Source organism: Amphibalanus amphitrite, unplaced genomic scaffold (assembly GCF_019059575.1).
Source record: "Amphibalanus amphitrite isolate SeventyFive unplaced genomic scaffold, NRLGWU_Aamphi_draft 000251F_arrow, whole genome shotgun sequence".
Taxonomy (NCBI): Eukaryota; Metazoa; Arthropoda; class Thecostraca; order Balanomorpha; family Balanidae; genus Amphibalanus; species Amphibalanus amphitrite.
In genome coordinates this window covers 500,144-525,076 of record NW_024881746.1, presented here as the reverse complement: position 1 = coordinate 525,076, position 24,933 = coordinate 500,144, and the positions used below count along the sequence as shown (strand labels likewise).

Below are 24,933 nucleotides of genomic sequence, written 5' to 3'. Positions count from 1 at the left end.
CTAGTCGGTATTTCCCCCTATTTCTGAAAATCGGTTCGGTTTTGGTATACTCTCAGTGGTTTTGGTCGGTATCGGTTTGGTATTGGTTTCCAAAATTTCTGAAATTGACATCACTAGCTCACCATCGTGTTCTACGCCCCAAATTACCCATAAAACATGTGTCACAGGCTGCGAATATCAGTTTTGATTTTCGGGGATATGTGCCTACCCGGATGACCTGACCTTGACCCTGACCTATGCTTGACTGACCCCTACATGGAGCTGTCACTCTTGTAGGCCTTATATGATGGATTGTGCACCGTTTTGACAGAGTTTATGACGAGAGGCGCCCATTGTGAAGTCCTGAAGTCCATGCTACTGAAAGTCCGATTTCAGGTGTTTGACCTGACCTTGACCAGACCTGTGACCTCAAAATTCAACTTTAAAATACTCATCTGAAGCGTCTCGTCGCGTTCTTTCGTTTGCCGCCTCGTGCGTTTCGCTGCGCCTATTGGTTCTCGAGTTATCGGCTGGGGGCGTTTAACGCCCCCCCCCCCCCCCAGCAAACAGTGGGTGGCGAAATACCCCAGCAACTGCCGGGTTAAGGACCTGCATTAGGGTGCATCAAACGCCCCACTTTTTCGAAAAATTTCTGCGAACCCCCTGTCACCGAAATTTATTTGTTACGTATCCTAAATGTATCCACCATGCCAAATTTCAAGAATTTCTGAGGCCATCTAGGGGGTCCGCATCGACCCTGAAGTTACCGAAATTTCATGAATTTAATCATTAATGGGACTTTCTTACAAATTATTTAAAATTAGTCCTAGGCCAAAATGTCTTTTGGTATCGCTAATAATTGCAAGTGATACCCTAAAACTGTCCACCAAATAAATCTGAAATGTATCTGACTTCACCTAGGAGTCTTAACCCTCGCCCGTATTAGTGTTTTGTCTGCGTCTAACATACAGGGGAGGGGGTCCGTTGGACCCCCTCGCTGTTCGGTCTCTGTTCAAGCAACAGCTTCACGGGAAAAACTAGCGTGTTTCCCGTAACGGGAAGAAGCCGATGATGTCCAATTTTAAGGTCCTAGGTCATTGGTTGACCTTCCAGGTCAGGTCAATGAACCAAAAGTCGGGAAAATCGGGACCTGGTAGAACTTCGTAAAGTGAGGTTGTTATGTATTTTTTTCGGGGTCCTGATCACGAATTTCATATCAGTTTTGATCACAGATGATGTCATGCATTTAGGCCAGGTCGGGTCAGGTCAGGCCAGGTCAACCAGTGAGCGTCCTGCCAGCTATCCATAGTAGATGTCAGCCACCACCGACAGCTTCGAAACATGTTACGAAGGCACCAAAAATATTTTGTAAGTGTTCAACGCTCAAACGCTTAAATGTTCACTCTTACGAGATGAGTAGACGATGCTCCTATCATCAGACGAGCTTATCGCTACTGCTGACGTCAGTGCGCCTGCTCTTTGAAGGACCTGCGCTCTCTCCCGTCTTTCTGGGCCATGTGTCCAGTTCAAGTGTCTGGTGCAACAACTATGTGCCGACCTTCGGCGTTGCATCCACTCGACGCACGGGGAAGGGTTTTTCACAAAGAGATAAAACTATCAGAAAGTAGCAACTGGCATGTCTCGAATATTCCATTCCGGTCACCCGAGATTATGTCGTTCACGTGGTCTTGACCTATTGTTTTGGGTCAATGGGAGAAATATGGAAACCGAGTCAGAATGATCATCGCCAGTCACACCCCGGCAAGACCGCGCCCAAGCCCCGGCAACATTCAATAGCGCAAGTGGTGGTAATAAAACCAAGATATCAAATTTGGACGTCGCTACTGAAACCGCAAGGTCGTTGACAACGTCGCATGCACCTGTCTGTGAAGGATGAAAGTCCAATAAGACTTGTAACGCTCCACATGGACTTAATCCATCCCGAGGTCGACTAACAATTACCGACGGAAGAGCGGCTCACTCTAGTTGTCGTCGAGGACGTGCTCATCAAAGTATGTACATAAGAATTGCTCACGAATCGCTTACAAAATACGAGTCACTCTAAACCGATAATATTGGTGTTAACATTTACTTCAACATGAGTTCGTCTGAAACCGGCATTGTCAGGGCTGCATGCGTGACAAACTAACTCCATTTGGTTTTGACGCTGCCATGGTCAACTAGGAATTTGGGGCTTCAAATAGGCGAGATCATTATGGTGTACGTCTTCTGCGAGCCCAGAATCGATGTGTCAAAGTCATGTCGTTGAATCACAAAACCATAAAATATGCACGAACCGATCTAAACCCAACGAATTCATTGAAGCTTAACGAAGCGATTTGTCCCAGTCTTCCTTTCAAACAAAAGTCCTACACTGTGCTTCTTAATGTGTATCAGTGTGCCAGGCTGAAACTATCTATAGTTATTATTTCGTGCTTAATTTGGTTAGAGCTTATTGAGGAAAACTCGCGATCGATGATCTCAAATACTCTTAGTGATGTCAAACGACGTCATATGGTCCAAGTTCGACCAGGCATTAATCCATGGAAGCGGGGCACAAAATAGGATTTCAAGTCCTGAAACAAATTTGGATCATATTTGGCGCTAACTGAGCAGTTCCTGTCTGTATCTACCCATGGAGCTTTAACCCGCGAGTTGCTGGGGGGGGGGGGGGCGTTAAACGCCCCCACTTTTTTCGCCGGGCCATAGCATAAAAACGGGCGCGCCAAATTTTTGGTACCTGTAGGGAATTGATTGAAGTTTATTGTGACAAAGTTTCAAAAAAATCGGTCGGAAAAATTTTGAGATATCGAGGTTTTAGTGACGTCATGATTTCTGAGTTTTCGACCAAAAACGGCATATGTTCAAAAAATCATATAAAATCACAGAATAGACATATAGACATGCCGTAAACGCCATTAGACTGCCAATACCATGGAGAATCAAATGGCTATCTTCGATTATTGATTATCGTTCGGCATTTTCCAAAATCTTGAACTGAATCTTGGCAATTTCTCGTGACTACTTCACGACCATGATACATGAATTTCTTAAATTGAACTTTTTTAGCCAAACACGTACACATATGATAAAATGAATGTCACCATCGTGTTCTACGCCCCAAATTACCCATAAAACATGTGTCACAGGCTGCGAATATCAGTTTTGATTTTCGGGGATATGTGCCTGCCCGGTTGACCTGACCTTGACCCTGACCTATGCTTGACTGACCCCTGCATGGAGCTGACACTCTTGTAGGCCTTATATGATGGATTGTGCACCGTTTTGACAGAGTTTATGACGAGAGGCGCCCATTGCAAAGTCCTGAAGTCCATGCTACTGAAAGCCCGATTTTAGGTGTTTGACCTGACCTTGACCTGACCTGTGACCTCAAAATTCAACTTTAAAGTACTCATCTGAAGCGTCTCGTCGCGTTCTTTCGTTTGTCGCCTCGTGCGTTTCGCTGCGCCTATTGGTTCTCGAGTTATCGGCTGGGGGCGTTTAACGCCCCCCCCCCCCCAGCAAACGGTGGGTGGCGAAATACCCCAGCAACTGCCGGGTTAACCCGCGCACCGACGGAGGTCTGCGCCAACTTCGCACCGACGGGGGGGGCGGATGACCGCCCCCCCCCCCTGAGATCTCGAATTCGAAGCAAGATAACGACAAGCGGTAAACGGCATCGGATACGCACGGACAAGGTCTACAATTTTTACTGAGGCAATTTTCAGGTCAGGTCAAAAATGACGTCACAAAGGTCGAAAAAGTCAAAATGGCGGCGCTAGATAAGGAGAGAGTCTTTCTCGAATAACTTTCGAATTAGTCAAGATAGGAACAAACTAAGGGCACCATCGTGATCCTCTCGTAAATCCGCATCGAATGATATATATGTTGACCTCGAAAGGTCAAGGTCAAAGGTTGACCTCAGGTCACGTGACCTCGAGGTCATCATGCATATCAATCGATGCGTCTTGACGAGCTGAACACAATGAGACCATCCGCGCGGCTGTATCTTGTTCCTGTACGGAGTTATTGGCAAAAAAAAACTTTGGTGACCTTTGATGACGTCACATGACCTTACAGCTGCCCAACAGCGAAACAGACCTCAAGGTAGTGAAGGTTGATCATATATGAAGTCATGTATGGTATATGGGGCCATTCCGACCCGTTTTAGTGGTAAAAACAGGGAGTTGATTTTTCCCCCATTGACTTATAATGGGGAGGTCGCGAAATTGACCTGACCTTAGGTCACCGATATCAAAATTCCGAGATGAACAAATTGTAGCTACTAATGACCTAATAACATCCTGCGACTTTCAAAGGCCTCCGACATCTATTGTAGCTCTGGCACGGTGACAAAGTGGCAAAAAAGTGACTTGAGGTTGGGTCATTCAAAGTGACCTGGTGACCTGACCTTAAAAGCTAGGAGGTTTAAACTTGCACACCATGTGTAAAATTGATGAGAGAATAGTCGTACCAAATTTCGCGGCGCGTAGCGCCGCAGTTTTCCCGCTATCTGCGAAAAACCTCAGGGGGGCGGATATCCGCCCCCCCCGTTGGTGCGCGGGTTAACAGAGGGGTCACGTGACCGACCTGACCTCAGGCGACCTTAACGAAAAAGAAAATCCGAGGTAAACAGTTGTAGGAATTTAAAGGCTTATGACTTCCTGAATGAAAGTTCCATCTCCATGCAAAGGATTCCTCGACTCTAAGAGCGCTGCGAAGCTATACAACATTTTTAGACCATTGAGAGGTTCGTGTATGACGTCATAGGTCACTGACCTGACCTGATGTCAAAATGCAGCAAATGCCAAATGTTCAGGCTAAAGTATCAAAGGTCAGATAAGCCAAATGAAAGTTCCCTAATCAGACGTGTTTCGACCCATCGCGACAAAAACAACAGTTATCGCACCAACCCCCTACATCAGGGGAGGCTAAGTGATGAAGCATGTTCATAGCTGATGCGGACCCCCTAGATGGCATCCGATATAATTTTAACCCTCGCCCTGGCAGGGCATTTTTCATAACACGGCCTGGCAGGGGGGGGGGTCGATGCGACCCCCCCCTCGCGATTGGCTCCTATGGCACCTAGAAACACCAAATTTGGTAGGTAGGTGGGCCCCCTGGAGTTCTCGCCCCTGTGCAAATTTGGTTGCTCTAGGTCAATATTTAGGGGGGTTTTGGGGGGTATAAATGTAAAAATTTCGCTAAAAACAGGCCAAAAGTTTTTCGCTTATAACTTTTGATCTAATAAAGATAGAGAAAAAAGAAAAGCACCAGTGAACTCAGCACGTCAAGGCGCGTCGAATGATATACTTTTTAGCTTGCTTAAGTGTACTTAAAGTTTTTTCTTAAATTTTAAGTAAACTTAAATTAATAAATTAAGTTCAAGTTGACCAAACTGCATCATATCGCATATCATTCGATTCGGCTGATCACCAGGAACACAATGGTACCATTTTTTAAGCTCTAGCGTCATTATGTGCCAAGTTATTGGCAAAAACGTCATTTGACCTCAGTTGACCTCATTTGACCTGACCCATGGATAAGTACACCAAACAACGAAGCACCAAGTGACCTGCTGTTAAGTACCGTGGTTTCAAAGCACAAAAGTGATAGAACGAAGCGGATATCTCCAGTATTTTCCGAATTTAGTATTTTCCCATAGGCTTAACATTACGACGTAATGACCTCTAACTGACCTCAGGTCAGTGACCTCAAAAAAACCGGAATATATGTTATACAACTCGGTGAACTTAGCACATCCTGAAAGTTTGAAAGAAATCAGTCGAAAACTGTGAGTTGGACAGGTGCAAAAAGAAAATTGAAATTTGACCATGACCTTGTACCGGTTTTTCTGACCTGGTGACCTGACCCAAGGTCATCCGGACCTGAAATTTTCAGGTCATATGTAAAAAGGTTGCCCCATAGGCTGTGCCAAATTTGGCGGCGCTGCGCGCCGCCGTTTTTACGCCATCTTCGAAAAACCTTAGGGGGGGGGGTCGCATCGACCCCCCCCCTGCCAGGGCGAGGGTTAATTTTGCACAGCGTCATTGTGCTACTAGTGGAACAAATTGAATCAACAGACAGATCGATTTAAAGACATCGGGGCGTTTGATGCACCCTAACCTGCATCGGCTCTGAGGGCTCAACTTGGCCTTTTCTGGACTCTGGGGTCCAACACCAGCCCAAGCCTGTCTTTTAGGGTGGATTGGACCCTGAGGGTCCCATCCTTGCCTCAAGGACCCGCATTAGCCTTTGAGAGCCTAAGTCGGCCTCTGATGGCCTCAAACTGCCATTTTCAGGCCCTGTACTGATCTCTGAGGGCCTTTAACTGGCCTCTGAGGGCACAAACCGACCTTTAAAGGTCCCACACCGGTTTCTGACGGCCCATTTTCTGCCTCTGAGATCCAAGACTGACCCTTTTGTGCCTCTGAGGGCCCCGTACTGGCTTCTGAAGGATCGATGCCGGTCTCTGAGGACCAATGTCAGTCTTATAAGGGCCTCACACTGACATCTGAGGCCCACATTAACCTCTGATGGCTCCAAATTGAGGCCCTATTTAGTCCCCAATCAGCCTATAAGGTCTCTGATGGCCCTATTTTGTTGTGTGGCTGGGGACCCATGGCTTATACTCTTAGGCGTCACGCACTGGCCTCTGAGAGCCCACATCGGCCTCTGGGGTTCCATACGGGCCTTTGAGGCCGCTATGGCCATGGGCCCCTTAACCCGCGCGGGGCTGGGGGGGGTAAATTTTACCCCCCCTCGCGATTTTTTGCGATATCTCAAAAACGGCGGCGCACAGCGCCGCCAAACTTTCAGTACCTTTTCTTACATCAATTTGACACGTTCCCTGAAAATTTGAGCGAAATCCGTCGGAAAATTTTTGAGAAATTGACGTTTTAGTGACGTCATGTTCGTCATTTTCGCCTCAAAAACGGCAAAAGTTCAAACGCCGCTAACATCTTCATTTTTAACCCGCGCCCCGTTGGGCTCTGCCGAGCAACGCGCCCGGTTGGGGGGGGGGGGCATTTTGGCCCCCCCCCCCTAAGATCTCGAGAACCACGCAACATAGCGACAAGCGGTAAACGGCGTTGGATAGCCCCAACGGGGAACTACCTTGTGACCCAATTTTATTGACCTAGGTCAAACCGATGACGTCACAGGTCAGGTCAAAGGTCCAATTTTCACCGTTTACAGGCACTTCAAGAAATGCGTTGTAAAATCGAGTAAAATGCATTTCATTGAAAATCATCGATGGGGAAATGTTCTTCAAACACATATTTTGCTATTTGAGGTCACTGATACCAGGTCAGGTCACAGAGGTCAGGTCACGGGGGGGTCACAATATGAAAGTGTCGTGTGATACATGTTTTATGGTCCATTTTACATGACAAATGCGATTATATGGGTCAGGCAGCCTTTGGGGCCAGCTTAGATCACATTTTGGTCAAGGTCAGGTCAAGGTCAGGTCAAGGTCAGGTCAAATTAGGTCAAATTTCAAAGTTAATATTTTTGCATAAAATGGGTATCAAATCGATGCAGCTCGTCACGGGGAGTTCAATGGTGGTCTTTGTTTTGCCGTACGTGGTCTAGAATTGCTAAAAATTGAGTTCAAAAATTTGACGTCATCATTTTTGAACAGTTTTTTCTTTATAACTTGGCCAAAAAACGAGATATCGATCTGAAATTTGGTATGTATATAGAAGAGCGCTGGGACTATCACATATATTCCGGTTTTTTCGAAAGTCGGAAAATTTTTGGATTTTTTCAAAGTTTTTCTAAAAAAATCAATTTTTTGATTTTTTTTTGGTCAAAAACCAAAAATTTTGAAAATCCGAGATAGCAGTTTTGTAGCGCCGCTTTTTGTCTACTAGACCATATAAAGAACTTTGAAATTGCTTGATAACTGTAGATTTGGTGAGCGTTTAAAGATTGCATGTTTTTTGCTCATTTTCGCTCGAACATGACCTCAGTTTGACCTCAATAACTCCTGACCTAAGGTGACCTAAGACTTGAAATTTTGTGTGAAGGTGTCAAATTGATGCCCGGGAAGGTACTGAAAATTTGGCGGCGCTGCGCGCCGCCGTTTTCTTGCTATTCAGGAAAAACCACAGGGGGGGGGGGGCCAAAATGGCCCCCCCCCAACGGGGCGAGGGTTAAAGGAATCAAGACGTAACAAAAAAGGTTATACGTAATTTTACTTTGTCTATCAAATGGCTATCTCGGTTTTTTTGAAAATTTTGGATTTTGGCCTAATTTTTTTCAAAAAACTGTTTTTTTGGGAAAATCATTATAAAATCCAAAATTTTGAGTCTATCGAAAAAAACCGGAATATATGTCAGAGAAGTGGTCTATGTGCACCTACATACCAAATTTTAGAAGAATCGGTTCAAAAATGTGGGAGTTATTAAAAATTTCATGACGTCACGACACACAAATTTTTTGAAAAATGACTTTTTTGGAAGTTCTAGACCTCGTACGGAAACAAGAATAGCACCATTCGATTTGCCGTGAAAAACTGCATCAGATAGACACCTTTTTAGGCCTTAACAACCAACTTCAAAATTTGACCTCACTTGACCTGACCTTGACCTGACCTCGACCTGACATTCATCCAGAGGTGGTCCATATCACTTATTGAGTGTGCCTATTGAATTCTATGAGTAAAATGACCCATAAAACATGTGTCGCACATGCCCTTTTCTATATTTTGTTTTTTGGTGACCTGACCTGACCTGACCTGACCTTGACCTTGACCTTTGAATGATATTGTATGCAGCGAATATTGTCTTGGTAGCCTAAGAACACGTTTTGGGCGATCAGTCTCAGTCCATGACTCCATTCTTCGGCAAATACGGTGCAAGGCCGATACTGTAGAAACTTGTAATTTGTACCCTTGACCTGACCTTGACCTTGACCTCAAACTTTAAATTAAGTACATGTTTTTAGTAGTTCGTGATGAGAGCTTTCGATTGGCGTTTGAATTTTCCAAATCGGACCGTTAGTTCGGGAGATAACAGGGGGGGGGGGTAAAATTTACCCCCCCCCCCCAGCCCCGCGCGTTCGGCTGGAGACCCCAGCCCCGCGCGGGTTAAGCTAGCACCGCCCCCCCCCCCTCCGAGGGTTGGCAAAGTTGCCAAGTTGCCCCCACCCCCAAACGCCAAGTCTGCTACCGCCCCTGCATTCAGATGCATCCATTGTAAAAAAATAACCTGCACTGCAGTGATTGGGGGCTGGGGCACTGGCTGCTAGCAAGTTTTTTTTTCCCGGAAAACCGAAGTGGTAGTTCCTACCGGACGTCTGGCCGGACCTTTATTTTTGCATTTGCTTCTGGGTGGGCAAATCGACGCCACTGGGTGGGCAATTGTGGTGACTGGGTAGGCATTTGCCCACCCAGTGGGTATGTTAGAGGAGGCCTTGACGTTACACTAATATTCCACGCATATGCCACAAGCATGAACACTATCGAAGTGCATGCATTGAATCACTATCCCCTCTCACCACAATAATATACACGATCAACGGTGAAACTTGCTAGTTGAGGCTGATCAGTTCGTCCATTTGCCGTCCCCGCTGTCCATTGTATGTACCGGCATTACCAACATGTGTGACCTGCGTTATACCTCACCTCTGACATTGAGGAAGCTGAGACCCTCCGGCAGCTGTCCCCTCAGTCGCGGGAGGTCGGCGGCGGTGACTGATAGGCATCGCAGCTCAGGGCACCTGGTGAGGGGCTCCAGGCTGCCGGCCGTGAGATCAGGACAGTCTGGAAAGCACACAGACACACATACAGACAGGATCAGCCACCTGGGGTAATGTTGCCGACGCAAAGGCTCATGCATGATAAAAACGGAATAATAACACTCACGCATTCATCGGGTCTAAAGATAAGGGCACAAAACTGCTCTTATGACCTGTATGTGCAATCCGTTCAGCTAATAGCAAAAATTTTGTCGCAAATGGTAACAACATCGACATCAGTAATGTAAATGTGCACCTGAGTCAGTGAGCTATAAATGTATCGTGAGCTTGATAAATATGACTTCCTCGACTTACACAAATTGTATTAAATCACTATTCCCAAAAACATTTGATATGTGAGGTACAATGTTTTGCTGCATTACATAGATCACCACTTTCACGTGCGGTCATAGCAGCACACCTTAATTCGGTGTCCGCAATTCCCTGAGCCCGTATATCAGCGACCTGTCCGTGCTGCCGCTGCTCACCGTATATCTCCAGTACTGTGACCGTCCGTCCCAGGTCAGCCAGGTGACTGATGGTGTCGGCAGCCACCCCCTGGAGCGACACTGACAGATCATCATCCTCGTCCCATTCCGGCCACCTCGGCTCCGTCACCTTCGGCCCTGTCGGACAGAGCTGTGTCAGCTGACAGCAGTCGGACAGAGCTGCCGCCAGCTCCCCGCTGCAACACTGACACCAGAGAGTCAGACACTGACACAGCCAGCACTGACACAGCCGAGCGGCTGGACAACGATATTTGGCACCACCTATCATATGCAAATGTATGAATATCAACAACATAAGTAACTGCGACATTCCCTCAGCCCAGCACTTGCGTTATAAACAGTAAAGGTATAAAGGTAACATCAAATTGGCAGTTTAACGAATTACGCTACTCGAAGCGGTTGCAATGTAATCTGCCCTCATCTATATGACTTTTCACCATATATTATATGCATATATACTTAACATATGTATTTGTATGCATTTGTATGTTTATGTATTATATGCAATGCATACACTGCATACAACTGTACCTATGCATTGCAAGTTGCAACCCATCCCCCAATATCATGCACATGCAACGCTGTGTGTTGTTGGCTGAATTTGATCGGTTCGTCCATTTGCCGTCTCCCTGTCCATTTGTATATCTATATGCATTGTCCATTATACCGGCATTGCATGTAAGTATGATCCGATCCGTGGTAGCTCACCTCTGACATTGAGGCGCCTGAGGCCCTCCGGCAGCTGCTCCCTCAGTCGCGGGAGGTCGGCGGCGGAGACTGACAGCCGCTCCACAGTCTCCCGTGAGATCTGCAGCTCCGTCAGCTCGCTGTCACCGACTCCGGCCGGAAGGATGATAGTGTTTGGGCCCACCCTGATGATGGCACCACGAAGTTGACTTGGAATAGTAGTAACTTGTGCTGGAAAGGTGATTGAACCAATGTCAGGCATTTGTCTAGGTCAAACATTGTACACTTACCTAGAGGTGTAGAAAACACAAAGTAAAAACTGTTTGTGGCTACAATGCTGTGATTATTCCGTGTCTGAGTAAATATGTATGTATTTGTTGAATATTATGTTACGGAAAGTCGCCGTAACTTATGAAATTCACATCATTTTGATAAAGTACAATGATAATGGGTCTTTGACATATAAAACAAAATCACCACTAATAAGTGCATTATATTCCGAACTAGGCATATTTTCATGATGTCAATTGATCAATATGACAGTTTTTGAAACCTTTTCACCTAAGTATTTTGTTCAGCACTTATGTGTAGCTAATGATAACAATTTTGTATCGTTATAAAATTTGTAGCGTAAATATTACGTCCAATAGAGGCCAAAATCATTGACCATCACCATTCACCACACGGCACACGACTTGTCATCCTACAGCTTGCCATGGCTTATGGCTTCCGTCTTACCTTAGGATGAGGCAGCATTACCTGCAATACATGTAATATGTGTTGTATCCAGTTATTCTTGGTTTGATTTAGGCTTCAGATTTTCAGGGATAAACTGCTTCTCCACGTTATTTATGAACATATGCTAGAAAAAAGCAGTTCCTTAGAGCAAAAATAACAAGCAAGGAGCGTTGCCGCCGGCCAGTTTTCCTGTTCTTCGTGTCCCTGTGTCGCCCCCTGCCCCGTTCAGGAGCGCCCGGCAGCGCCACCTGCACCTGACCAGTCCGGCAGCGTTTGGGGTCGCCGCGCACCGCCGACAATCAGCTGACGCGGCCGGCGGCGCGTCTCAAGGTCACTGGAGGTCAGCCGGGCCGCGGCCCGCCGGGTTGACCGTGACGTCACAGCCAGCGAACGCTGAGCGCCGGAACAGCTACTGTTGTTTATCCCTTCCTAGCCATTCATATATGAGTAACTTCAACCGCTGCTCACCATCCGTGACTAGTAGGGTAATCCGTGACCCCAGCTCCGTGGCCAGGTGACTGATGGTGTCGGCAGCCACCCCCTGGAGAGATACCGACAGACCACTCCCGTACTGTCCCGGCCACCTCGGCTTCGTCATCTCCGGCCCTGTCGGACAGAACTGTGTCAGCTGACAGCAGTCGGACGGAGCTGCTGCCGGGTTGGGAGGCGGCTGACACTGTGGTGTCAAACCCTGACACAGACGACACTGACAAAGCCAGGGTCGATCGGCACTGTTGGACAGTAATTGAACATTGTGCACAATGCATGCGCTACGCTTATACATGCGTCAGTTTAAACCCGCGCCCAGATGGGGTCTGTCGAGCAACGCGGTCTGATGGGGGGGGCATTTTGGCCCCCCCCCTCATATCTCGAGAACCACGCAACATAGCGACAAGCGGTAAACGGTGTTGGATAGCCCCAACGGGGAACTACAATATGACCCAATTTCATTGACCTCGGTCAAACCGATGACGTCACAGGTCAGGTCAAAGGTCGAATTTTCACCGTTTACAGGCATTTCAAGAAATGCGTTGTAAAATCGTGTAAAATGCATTTCATTGAAAATCATCGATGGGGAAATGTTCTTCAAACACATATTCTGCTATTTGAGGTCACTGATACCAGGTCAGGTCACAGAGGTCAGGTGACTGGCGGGTCACAATATGAAAGTGTCGTGTGATACATGTTTTATGGTCATTTTACATGACAAATGCGATTATGTGGATCACACAGACTTTAGGGCCAGCTTAGGTCACGTTTTGGTCAAGGTCAGGTCAAGGTTAGGTCAAGATCAGGTCAAATTAGGTAAAATTTCAAAGTTGATATTTTTGCATAACATGGGTATCGATTCGATGCAGCTCGTCACGGGGAGTTCAATGGTGGTCTCCGTTTTGCGCTACCAGGTCTAGGATTGCTAAAAATAGAGTTCAAAAATTTGACGTCATCAATTTTTAAGTTTTTTTCGCTATAACTTGGACAAAAAAGGAGGTATCGATCTAAAATTTGGTATGTATATCGAAGAGTACAGGGACTATCACATATATCCCGTTTTTTTCGAAATTTGAAAAAAAATTGGAGTTTTTTTAGTTTTTCTAAAAAATCAATATTTTTGATTTTTGGGGATCGAAATCCCAAAATTTCGAAAATCGGAGATAGCAGTTTTGTAGCGCCGTCTTTTCTCTACACAACCACATAAAGAACTTTAAAATTGCTTGTTAACTGTAGAATTGGTGAGCGTTTCAAGATGTCATGTTTTTTGCTCATTTTTACTCGAACATGACCTCAGTTTGACCTCAATAACTCCTGACCTGAGGTGGCCTGTGACTTGAAATTTTGTGTGAAGGTGTCAAATTGATGCCCGGTAAGGTACCCAAAATTTGGCGGGTTCTGCGCGCCGCCGTTTTTCGCTATTTAAGAAAAACCACAGGGGGGGCCAAAATGGCCCCCCCATCAGGGCGCGGGTCCTCGCCCGCCCATGGGAGGGGGGGTTGCCACCCCCCCAGGTAGTCTTTCTGCTCTGCACTCAACATTTTTAGAGCTAGAAGGCTGATTTTTCGTATAGCTGCTCCTCTATCCCTTCTTGATGTCCACTGATAATTTCAAGTTTCTGCGGTTTTTGGTTTCGGAGATATGACCTTGTTTTTCAGGTCATGTCATGACCCAAATGGCCAATTCTCAACATCTTGCGTTGGCTATGGGCCTTGTGAGCTTTTGACACCTTGATTTCGACCTGTTATGCCAGTCTTACCTCCCATCTATCATGGAACATGTTGTTCGACGATGTACAGATGTCAAAGTCAGGGTCAAGGTCAACCTAGGTCATCTAAGATAATTGCGTTTTAGGCAAGCTAAATTAACTTTTTTTGAAGTTTTTTTACTGCATTTTTGGAAAAAGCTTCTCAGATCATGATTTCATGTAATATGGACACATAAACAATCGGTGCACACATCAGTATACACGCAGATACACACAGACATACAAACACATATCATTGACCTTGACCTAACTTGACCTGAAATGACCTCAGCAGCAAAAACCTGGTCGGATAGTGTGACAAAGAGGTTCTAGCTGGCTTGGCACCAGAAAACGGCATCGTCATCGGTATATGATAAGCAGCGCACTTGATATCCAACGGTGACCCAAAACAGCAACATTTTTTAGTTTGACCTGACCTGGAAGATCAATGACTGACCTGGGAAGGTAAAACTGGGTATCATTGGATTCGTCTCTTCCCAAAGAATCTTTTTGGTCTTTATCGCTAAGCTCTATCTCCAACAGGAACGAAATGGCGCGGGGTTGGCAACCCCCTCCCCCCCATGTGCGTTCTAGGATGGGAAAATGGCATGTGCGGGCGAGGGTTAATTAATACAGTTCAGTACATACAGGTCATACAGGTTCAGTACATACAGGTTCGTTTGCAAGAGTATAAAGTAGGTATGTACAATACAGTGGCTAATGTTTGTGTAGCATGTAGGTAGCATGGCACACATATGTCCGCTGAACGTTTATCACTGAAACTGTTACTTTATGTACTATGTAATTACCTACCACCATTCAGAAGTAATAGTACGCGTTTCCTCAACATATTCTTACCGGTAACGTATAGCGTCCTCAGTGACGTCGGCAGCAGCCGCAGCCACCGCCCCGTTCCGAAGGACGGGACCCTGACGGTCAGCTCCTCCAAGCGAGGAAGATTCTGCAGAAGCGCCGTCAGCTGATCCTCGCCAAGGTCTGACGGAGCGTCGAACGTCGTCACGGTCCTTAGCGCCTCTCTCAGCACTGTGGTATCACTGTCTGCCGGTGGCTGCGGCTCCGTCTGTACTATGACGTCATGAAACGCTTTTGTAATTTTACTGAAAAGACAAGAAAAAGGAACATAAATCAAAATGCAAAAGAAGTTCACAACTGTAGTTGGCTCCTTTGATGATCCGATATGCATTTAGGTAGGGGAGAGAGGTCATATTGCGCCACCTTAACCCTATTAGTGGCAGGGGGGGGGGTTGTTTTCATCCACCCCTCAGTTTTTTTTCGGGAATATCTCCGAAACCGCTGAAGCTACGATGCTGAAATTTTCTGACTTTTCCTAAAACTAAATTGGACACATTCCCTGAAAATTTCAAGTTCATAACTTTACCAGGGGCGGCTCCAGAGCACTGGGAATGGGGGGGGGTCTTATTCGTGAAGCGAGTCATTTGGGCGAAGATCACGATGCTGCACCAGTTTTACGAACAGTGAATGAAAGGTATCATGTGATAACATATAAAAAATTATTGTGCATCCCCTTTTGACACGTTTTTGCTATAATAGGTGGATCCAGGCGTCCAAAAAGGGGGGTCATGTTTTACCTCCCAACATAGGTGCCCTGACACCGCCTATGCATGACCAATACAATTGTAGTCGTTCTCTCATAAGAAAATTGTAACATAACAAGACCATTACCACCATTTTTAGAAACAGTACCAACAAAAACCTTATTTACTATACTTTTTGTGTACCCCCAATCTCAATGATCTGTATCCGCCTATGATTTTTGAAAATGCATATTTTTAGGATCCATGTGAATTCCTGGTTCATTCTCTATCGATGGGCAAAAGTTGCGTTAAGATTGGTTCAGAAACCTGGCCGTGATAAACAGTCTAAAATGTATCTGCAATTTGCCCGTTTTTACCCCCCTTCCCCCCCCCCCTATTGACATTTTTTATTTTAATTTTTTAGAAATGAGATCACGTGGAGCGAAATCGAATGCCGTTTGAATTTTGAAAATCGGCCCGTTAGATCTCGAGATTGTATCGTGTCAGACATTGTGATATTTATTCACTTTCGATGATAACACAAAAGCAAATATTCTAAATAGCCAGACGTTTCGGCCTCAGGGTGCCTTCGTCAGTGACAATACCGAGATACTAATACATTAATAAATTAATCAATATTTTACACTTTCAAAATACACATGACCTGGACATTTTTCAACCATTCTGCACATGATACTCGAGATTATAAAAACTAAGTAAATATACATTTTTGACACGTTCAACTTTTAAAGCATGACCTTTCGATAAGATGATAATTGATATGCTACACTTCTTTTTCTCTTATACAAACATACACAGCACAATTGTCGGGCATAACTGTTATCAGATGTCGTTCAGTCGTATTCTTCCTTTCGAGATTCATTCTTAAATGTTTTTTTTCTTCCTTTTCTTCTCCTTTTCGTTTTCCTTTCTACGTTTTCTTAGTTTTCTTTAACGCCATTTTGGCTCCGGATTTTGCCCATGTAAAGAAGCCCGGCTTCTCATTCACTGTGTTTTCCAAAGAGATGTGAGCTGCTTCCAAAGCCTTTCGTATTGATTTGGACATTCCTTTTTCTATGACCTCAGCCTGGTTCCAGTTCGGTAAAGTTTCACATGTTTCGATGTGTAAGACCATTGCATTTGAACGATTGTGATTTCTTACGTCGCGCTTATGTTCTTTGAGTCTTGTTTCTAAACCTCTTCCAGTTTCTCCTATGTACGACTTATTGCAAGCTCCCGAGCAGGGAATTTTGTACACTACACTTTCTTCATTTGTTATTTCACGTTTTCGTCGAGTCAAATTCGCAATTTTTCTACCAGAGACTACTGCTACGTTTGATCCGATGTCACGAAGCTGGTTCGATATCGAGTCGGCATGTTTCGAGTGAGGTATAGATATAAATCGTCCTCGTTTCTTTTGTTCTTGTTTTCGTTTTTTCTTTTCTTCCGCACTTCGTTTCCATATTTCTTCTGCTTTCTTTTTTGCCCTAATAATGAAGCCTTTTGGATACTGTAACTTTTCAAACGTATCAAAGATATGTCTAATCTCTTCTGTTAGAAAGTCGTCACTGCAAATCCGGAAAGCTCGTAAGAAAAATCCAATCACTATACCACTTTTTACGCGCTCACTATGACCCGATAAATAGTGTACGTAATCTTCCTTGTTCGTTGGTTTGCGGTACACTGAAAATTTTACCCCACTTCCACATCTCATTATGAGTGTGTCCAGAAAAGGTATTTTTCTGTCGTTTTCCTCGTTCGATCGTAAATTGAATTTTCTCTTCCACCTGATTGAGGTTTCGTAGTTTTTCGTCAAGGCAAACATCTTCCGGGACCACCACTAACACGTCATCAACATAACGGAGCCACGTACATTCATTTCCCATAATGCTTTTAAATCTGTTTTCTTCTAAGCGCTCCATATAAAAACAGGCAGCCACAGGACTGAGCGGAGAGCCCATCGCAAGCCCACTAAGCTGGGCATACTCTTGTCCGTTGAAAGAAAACGCATTGAAATGCATACAGAGTGAAATTAATTCTAAATAATGTGCTTTCGGTATCGGAAGTGATCGTTCGTCCAGCATATCAACCACCTCGTTTATCGCTTCCAATGCGCCTTCAACAGGTACGTTGGTGAATAGAGATTTTACGTCGAAGCTCGCCAATTTCTTGTTCGACATGTCGATGTTCTTAAGTCGTTCTATTAGTTCGGTTGAGTTTCTCAAATTTGCATCACTAAGGGATCCGAGTGCCCGTGTTAGAGGTTTGGCTAAGACTTTCGCTATTTTATGTGGCGCGCTGCCTATCCCTGATATAATTGGACGCATCGGGTTCCCTTCTTTATGTATCTTTGGCAGGCCCTTGAGCTGGGGAGACTTTGGAGACTCTTCCAGTAAGTTGAGGAGCTTTTTTCCCTTCTCCGATTTTCTTAAGATTTTCCTTGCGTTCTTGTTGAAGTGTGTGTTTTGCTTTTTACAGAAACCTGCTGCTTTTTGTGAATATGTTTCCACATCGGCCAAAAGATCGTTCAGTTTTTGATGATATGTTGGACTATCCATAATGACGATCCCACCACCCTTGTCTGCTTGAGTCACTAAGACATATTTATCCTTTGACAGTTCTTCCAATGCTTTTAAATATCGTTCAACATATCATCAAAAACTGAACGATCTTTTGGCCGATGTGGAAACATATTCACAAAAAGCAGCAGGTTTCTGTAAAAAGCAAAACACACACTTCAACAAGAACGCAAGGAAAATCTTAAGAAAATCGGAGAAGGGAAAAAAGCTCCTCAACTTACTGGAAGAGTCTCCAAAGTCTCCCCAGCTCAAGGGCCTGCCAAAGATACATAAAGAAGGGAACCCGATGCGTCCAATTATATCAGGGATAGGCAGCGCGCCACATAAAATAGCGAAAGTCTTAGCCAAACCTCTAACACGGGCACTCGGATCCCTTAGTGATGCAAATTTGAGAAACTCAACCGAACTAATAGAACGACTTAAGAACATCGACATGTCGAACAAGAAATTGGCGAGCTTCGACGTAAAATCTCTATTCACCAACGTACCTGTTGAAGGCGCATTGGAAGCGATAAACGAGGTGGTTGATATGCTGGACGAACGATCACTTCCGATACCGAAAGCACATTATTTAGAATTAATTTCACTCTGTATGCATTTCAATGCGTTTTCTTTCAACGGACAAGAGTATGCCCAGCTTAGTGGGCTTGCGATGGGCTCTCCGCTCAGTCCTGTGGCTGCCTGTTTTTATATGGAGCGCTTAGAAGAAAACAGATTTAAAAGCATTATGGGAAATTAATGTACGTGGCTCCGTTATGTTGATGACGTGTTAGTGGTGGTCCCGGAAGATGTTTGCCTTGACGAAAAACTACGAAACCTCAATCAGGTGGAAGAGAAAATTCAATTTACGATCGAACGAGAAAACGACAGAAAAATACCTTTTCTGGACACACTCATAATGAGATGTGGAAGTGGGGTAAAATTTTCAGTGTACCGCAAACCAACGAACAAGGAAGATTACGTACACTATTTATCGGGTCATAGTGAGCGCGTAAAAAGTGGTATAGTGATTGGATTTTTCTTACGAGCTTTCCGGATTTGCAGTGACGACTTTCTAACAGAAGAGATTAGACATATCTTTGATACGTTTGAAAAGTTACAGTATCCAAAAGGCTTCATTATTAGGGCAAAAAAGAAAGCAGAAGAAATATGGAAACGAAGTGCGGAAGAAAAGAAAAAACGAAAACAAGAACAAAAGAAACGAGGACGATTTATATCTATACCTCACTCGAAACATGCCGACTCGATATCGAACCAGCTTCGTGACATCGGATCAAACGTAGCAGTAGTCTCTGGTAGAAAAATTGCGAATTTGACTCGACGAAAACGTGAAATAACAAATGAAGAAAGTGTAGTGTACAAAATTCCCTGCTCGGGAGCTTGCAATAAGTCGTACATAGGAGAAACTGGAAGAGGTTTAGAAACAAGACTCAAAGAACATAAGCGCGACGTAAGAAATCACAATCGTTCAAATGCAATGGTCTTACACATCGAAACATGTGAAACTTTACCGAACTGGAACCAGGCTGAGGTCATAGAAAAAGGAATGTCCAAATCAATACGAAAGGCTTTGGAAGCAGCTCACATCTCTTTGGAAAACACAGTGAATGAGAAGCCGGGCTTCTTTACATGGGCAAAATCCGGAGCCAAAATGGCGTTAAAGAAAACTAAGAAAACGTAGAAAGGAAAACGAAAAGGAGAAGAAAAGGAAGAAAAAAAAACATTTAAGAATGAATCTCGAAAGGAAGAATACGACTGAACGACATCTGATAACAGTTATGCCCGACAATTGTGCTGTGTATGTTTGTATAAGAGAAAAAGAAGTGTAGCATATCAATTATCATCTTATCGAAAGGTCATGCTTTAAAAGTTGAACGTGTCAAAAATGTATATTTACTTAGTTTTTATAATCTCGAGTATCATGTGCAGAATGGTTGAAAAATGTCCAGGTCATGTGTATTTTGAAAGTGTAAAATATTGATTAATTTATTAATGTATTAGTATCTCGGTATTGTCACTGACGAAGGCACCCTGAGGCCGAAACGTCTGGCTATTTAGAATATTTGCTTTTGTGTTATCATCGAAAGTGAATAAATATCACAGATCTCGAGATATCAGGGGGGGGGGGTCGTAAACAGCCCCCCTGCCACTAATAGAGGTAGCCAGGAGCCTGCCACTAATAGGGTTAAGGATATCGGCCTATTGCGGCTAAAGTTGACCAGCTGTCATGCTTGATGATATCTCAAATTGTACCTCAGTTATTTTGGCATCAAATTACAACTCCTAATTTGTATCACACCCATAAAAAATAACAAGAGAAAAGTTTTCCGACACACCTGCAAAGGGCGCATTTACGGACTACCCCATCAAAAAGCGCCCATGCCTCTCATGTAAAAGCGCCCTATTAAAAACAACGGTTTGCCACCTAACTAAGTAGCCTATTTGGACGTGTCAGCCCATTAAACATTTATGCTGTAAAGGCTAAGGTAATGGTAAGGTGAGCGCTCTAATATTCAAAGTGTTCAATGAAATGTGTCCCAACCACAAGATGCTGAACTCTGGGCTGAAGAATAGGGCGCAAATAGGGTGGACGCAATTACGGTTGGAACACATTTTTCATGAGCTTCAAATATGGCAAGGACAGGAAGCCACGGTGATGATAAACTTTCAAAACTACCATTAACCCTATTAGTGGCAGGGGGGGTTGTTTTTATCCACCCCTCAGGTTTTTCGGGAATATCTCCAAAACCACTGAAGCTACGATGCTGAAATTTTCAGACTTTTCCTAAAACTAAATTGGGCACATTCCCTTAAAATTTCAAGTTCATAACTTTACCAGGGGCGGCTCCAGAGCACTGGGAATTGGGGGTCCTATTCGTGAAGCGAGTCATTTGGGCGAAGATCACGATGCTGCACCAGTTTTACGAACAGTGAATGAAAGGTATCATGTGATAACATATACAAAGTCATTGTGCATCCTCTTTTGACACATTTTTGCTATAATAGGCGGATCCAGGCGTCCAAAAAGGGGGGTTATTTTTTACCTCCCAACATAGGTGCCCTGACACCGCCTATGCATGACCAATACAATTTTAGTCGTTCTCTCATAAGAAAATTGTAACATAACAAGACCATTGCCACCCTTTCTAGAAACAGTACCAACAAAAACCTTATTTACTATACTTTTTGTGTACCCCCAATCTCAATGATCTGTATCCGCCTATGATTTTTGAAAATGCATATTTTTAGGATCCATGTGAATTCCTGGTTCATTCTCTATCGATCGGCAAAAGTTGCGTTAAGATTGGTTCAGAAACCTGGCCGTGATAAACAGTTTAAAATGTATCTGCAATTTGCCCGTTTTTACCCCCCCTCTACCCCCTATTGACATTTTTTAATTTTATCTTTTTTAGAAATGTAGATCTCGTTGAGCCAAATCGATTGCCGTTTGAATTTTGAAAATCGGCCGGTTAGATCTCGAGATATCAAGGGGGGGTCGTAAACAGCCCCCCCCCCCTGCCACTAATATGGGGTAGCCAGGAGCCTGCCACTTATAGGGTTAACCCGGCACCGCCTGGGCTATTTCCGTACCCACGACAGCCTGGGGGGTCGGATCCGACCCCCCCCCCTGTTATCTCGAGAACCAATGGTCGTATCGAGCCCCGCGAGGCAGCGTTCGAAAGGTCTCTACGAGACCTTCCCAAAGCACTCTTAAGATTTTAAGATTGAGGTCAACTTTCGGGTCAAGGTCAGGTCAAAGGTCAAATTCAGGGGTTTTGCATGATTATTCTTACGGACAGCGGAATCGATAGCTGCTGCTCGAAACTCACCAAAAATGACCTCAAAGGCCTAGTGAAGGTACCATGTGCGTATAGGGGTCATACTAAGTACGGGTCAAGGTCAGGTCAGGTCACGAAAGGTCACGGTTTTCAATTTCTGTTACATGGGCGTGCGACACATGTTTTATGGCTTATTTTTCACGCCGAATCCGATGGTAATGGTTTTATGTGACCCCAAGTCACTGTGCTGGTGATAAGTGTGCATTGAAAGCATAAAAAATCGTTTATACTATACGAGGGCTGAGAAAAAAGGTCAATTTTTCAACTTTTTATTTTTGACATAAAAATGCACTTTTCTAGACGAGCTTTGTCCCAGGAATCTAGTGGTGCCATTTGTTTTCACATGCGATGTTCAGAAGTGCCTCTAATTCACGAAAATGCTTATGACGTCACCATGCCCTATGCATGTTGGAGCTATTTTTTACAATTTGGGGGTCAAAAATCAAGATAGAAAGTTGAAATTTGGGGCATCTAATGTTCTAATAGAGCTCTACAACATATATTCCGGTTTTTTGGAAATTTTCAAAATTTTGGATTTTATTAGCTGTTTTCCAAAAAATATAGTTTTTTGAGTTTTTAGGGGTGAAAAACGCATTTTATGGATAATCCGAGATAGCCATTTTAAAGAACTCGTTGAGCTGCGTCTTTTCATGTCCTTAATTTGCAATTTGCTTAAAACCCTGATTTTTGGCGATTTTTTAAACATTTACCACTTTTTGACTAAAAACGCCATGTAGTTACATCACTAAAATCGATATATCTCAAATATTTTTGAAAATTTTTTCTTAAAAATTGCACAGGAGACGTCAAATTGATAGGGGAGAAGGTATGCCAAGTTTCAAGTAGATAGCGAAAGTGGTTCATGAGTTATTCAAGAAAAACGGAGGGGGGGGGTCGGATCCGACCCCCCCAGGCGGTCGCGGGTTAAACGAGCAATTAACAATGATTATTAGTTGAATCACTATCTCTAAGATAAACCAAGACACTAGCAAAGGTCGAAATAGACTGTTTCGCGTAAGAAAATAGAGGAAATCACAAAAAATGGTCTGTGAGAAAGCTGAGACACCTCACCTGCCCCCGTGGACCGGAATAAGAGCGAGTTATTGGTGGTGAAGTAAATGCACACATTCGAGAATTCATTCGAATCGAATTTTGGACAGGAGGAAGGTGTGGCGTATTTAAGAACATGGCGCAATATGACCTCTCTCCCCGACATATCGTCGTCAGCAATAGTATGTTGTCAAATCTATTCGGTTGAATAAAATCGTTCAGAGTTGATTTCATACGAATCCAATCGATTTGATACGACCGATTAGATTTTGTGACACGATTGCTGATGACGACATGTAAATACGTGCGGGATATAATGCCCCGAACTGGCCAACATTATGCAGATTGCAGGACGTCTGTCGAAAGCTGGAACAATACGATCGAGACTAAACGGCTAACTTGCAGAAGATGGTACGAATTCAAGGCATGTTTCTTTAATTGGGCGGAAATTACAATTACAAGCTACTCGACCTTCAAAGACCTAGTTATGTTTTATTTCTTACACCTTCTACAAAGAGAGTTTACTTTTCACCATGACAGCTCTCCGAACTCTCTCAGCCCCCACAGCCACCCCTGCCAAGGCCTCGTCTAACATGTTAACTGGGGGGGCCAAACCCCCGCAGTCATCGGCCTGGCCCCCCCAGTCAGGGCAGAAAGTCACTACTGGGGGGGCCGGCAAAAGTCAAAAGGTAAACGAATTTTTAGTTCGAGGCGTCAGTGCACATAAAAGCAAATATGTAAACGAAACATGGATGCAATGTGAGCACATTGATGCCTACCCGATTGCTTATAGGCCTGTTATCAAGTGTTTATTTTGTTTACCTGACCTTAACCATTTTTGTTCGCTCAGCAATACGTTACATTTCGTCTTTTTATTCTTTTTTTTTATAAATTTAGTCCGAACCTTTTGAATGGAAGGATTCACAAGCAGAGCTTGTTGCGTTGGCCCTGCCCTCTACCCTCCGATCGCGCAATTCCTGATCTATGGCAGAATTTAGAGCCCAAAGTTTTACGTATGCACATAGCCGCGCAAGGCCGGTCCCCTCACTGACTTCGACTGGTTACGGCCTGCCACCAACCGCAACCATACTCGCCAGGAGGCTCATAAACATCAAGCGACTTTGTCGCGCTTCGAACCCGGACTGTTATAACCGGGACGCGTGCCCTCACCACGCGGAGTCCAACGCTCTACCGACAAATTCTCCTTTAAGTATCAATCTGTTGTTTCTGTCCTCGGGGCGTCAATCTCTTGTTTTTGCCTATCGTCGTCCTCACTATGCGGCGTCCAACTTCTGGCTGGACGGTCACCGGTGTGCGGCTAGAGTAGCTCCTAATCGTAATGAAGCAGGATCCCGTGGTGGTCGTACGTAGGCGCAGATTGGTGGTCTGTCTGTGGGGACGGGAACTGACAGCTGGATTATCTAAAGAAGTCGGCGTGGAGTCCCGGAGGGCAAATACCAGCCACTTAGGGTCCCGACGGGCCTCGCCTCAAATTGCACTACTACACGGGAAAATCTTGTTGCGCAACCATACAAATTTTTACATTTTTACATACATAAAAATTTTTGTTTAGTTTATAGCCTCTGACGACCTTAAGGCTGTGTCGGAGATCCACGGCGATTACGGAGAATCCACCTGAGAAGCCATCAGTCTCCAAGTCGATAAAGTTGATACACCGGCATTACACTGTTCTGAGGGAGCCCTACGTGGGAAAATACGGTCTCCACTCAGATTGACCCTTAAAGCCTGGTATGAATCATATAAAACCAGTGTGGGCTACCATAGAGGAAGACGTGAGTCCAGAAGCTGGCATAAGCCCTCAGAGCTCGGCATCGAGCGCTGAGAAGTCGGCGGGGTCCATCAGAAACCGATGTGGTTGGCAAAAAAATATATGCGTGTGGGCCCTCGACATAAGGCTCGGCATGTAAATTCCTTAGATAAGGCACTGTCACTCAAACAAAAGCTCAACACCACTCAAACAAACGCTCAACACCACTCAAACAAACGCTCAACACCACT

The 24,933-nt window shown here is 44.6% G+C and overlaps 1 protein-coding gene across 2 annotated transcripts in view; it reads right to left on the bottom strand.

Annotated features, from left to right (window-relative positions):
* LOC122386447 overlaps positions 1–24,933 on the bottom strand; it is a 101,421-nt gene that overhangs the window by 13,318 nt on the left and 63,170 nt on the right. For both annotated transcript variants that reach the window (XM_043375629.1, XM_043375630.1), the window contains 5 exons: positions 14,749–15,008; positions 12,123–12,260; positions 10,938–11,147; positions 10,209–10,346; positions 9,608–9,745 (listed from right to left, as the gene is read on the bottom strand). In XM_043375629.1, coding sequence (XP_043231564.1) covers positions 9,608–9,745; positions 10,209–10,346; positions 10,938–11,147; positions 12,123–12,260; positions 14,749–15,008 — 884 coding nt within the window. The remainder of the gene's footprint in view (positions 1–9,607; positions 9,746–10,208; positions 10,347–10,937; positions 11,148–12,122; positions 12,261–14,748; positions 15,009–24,933) is intronic.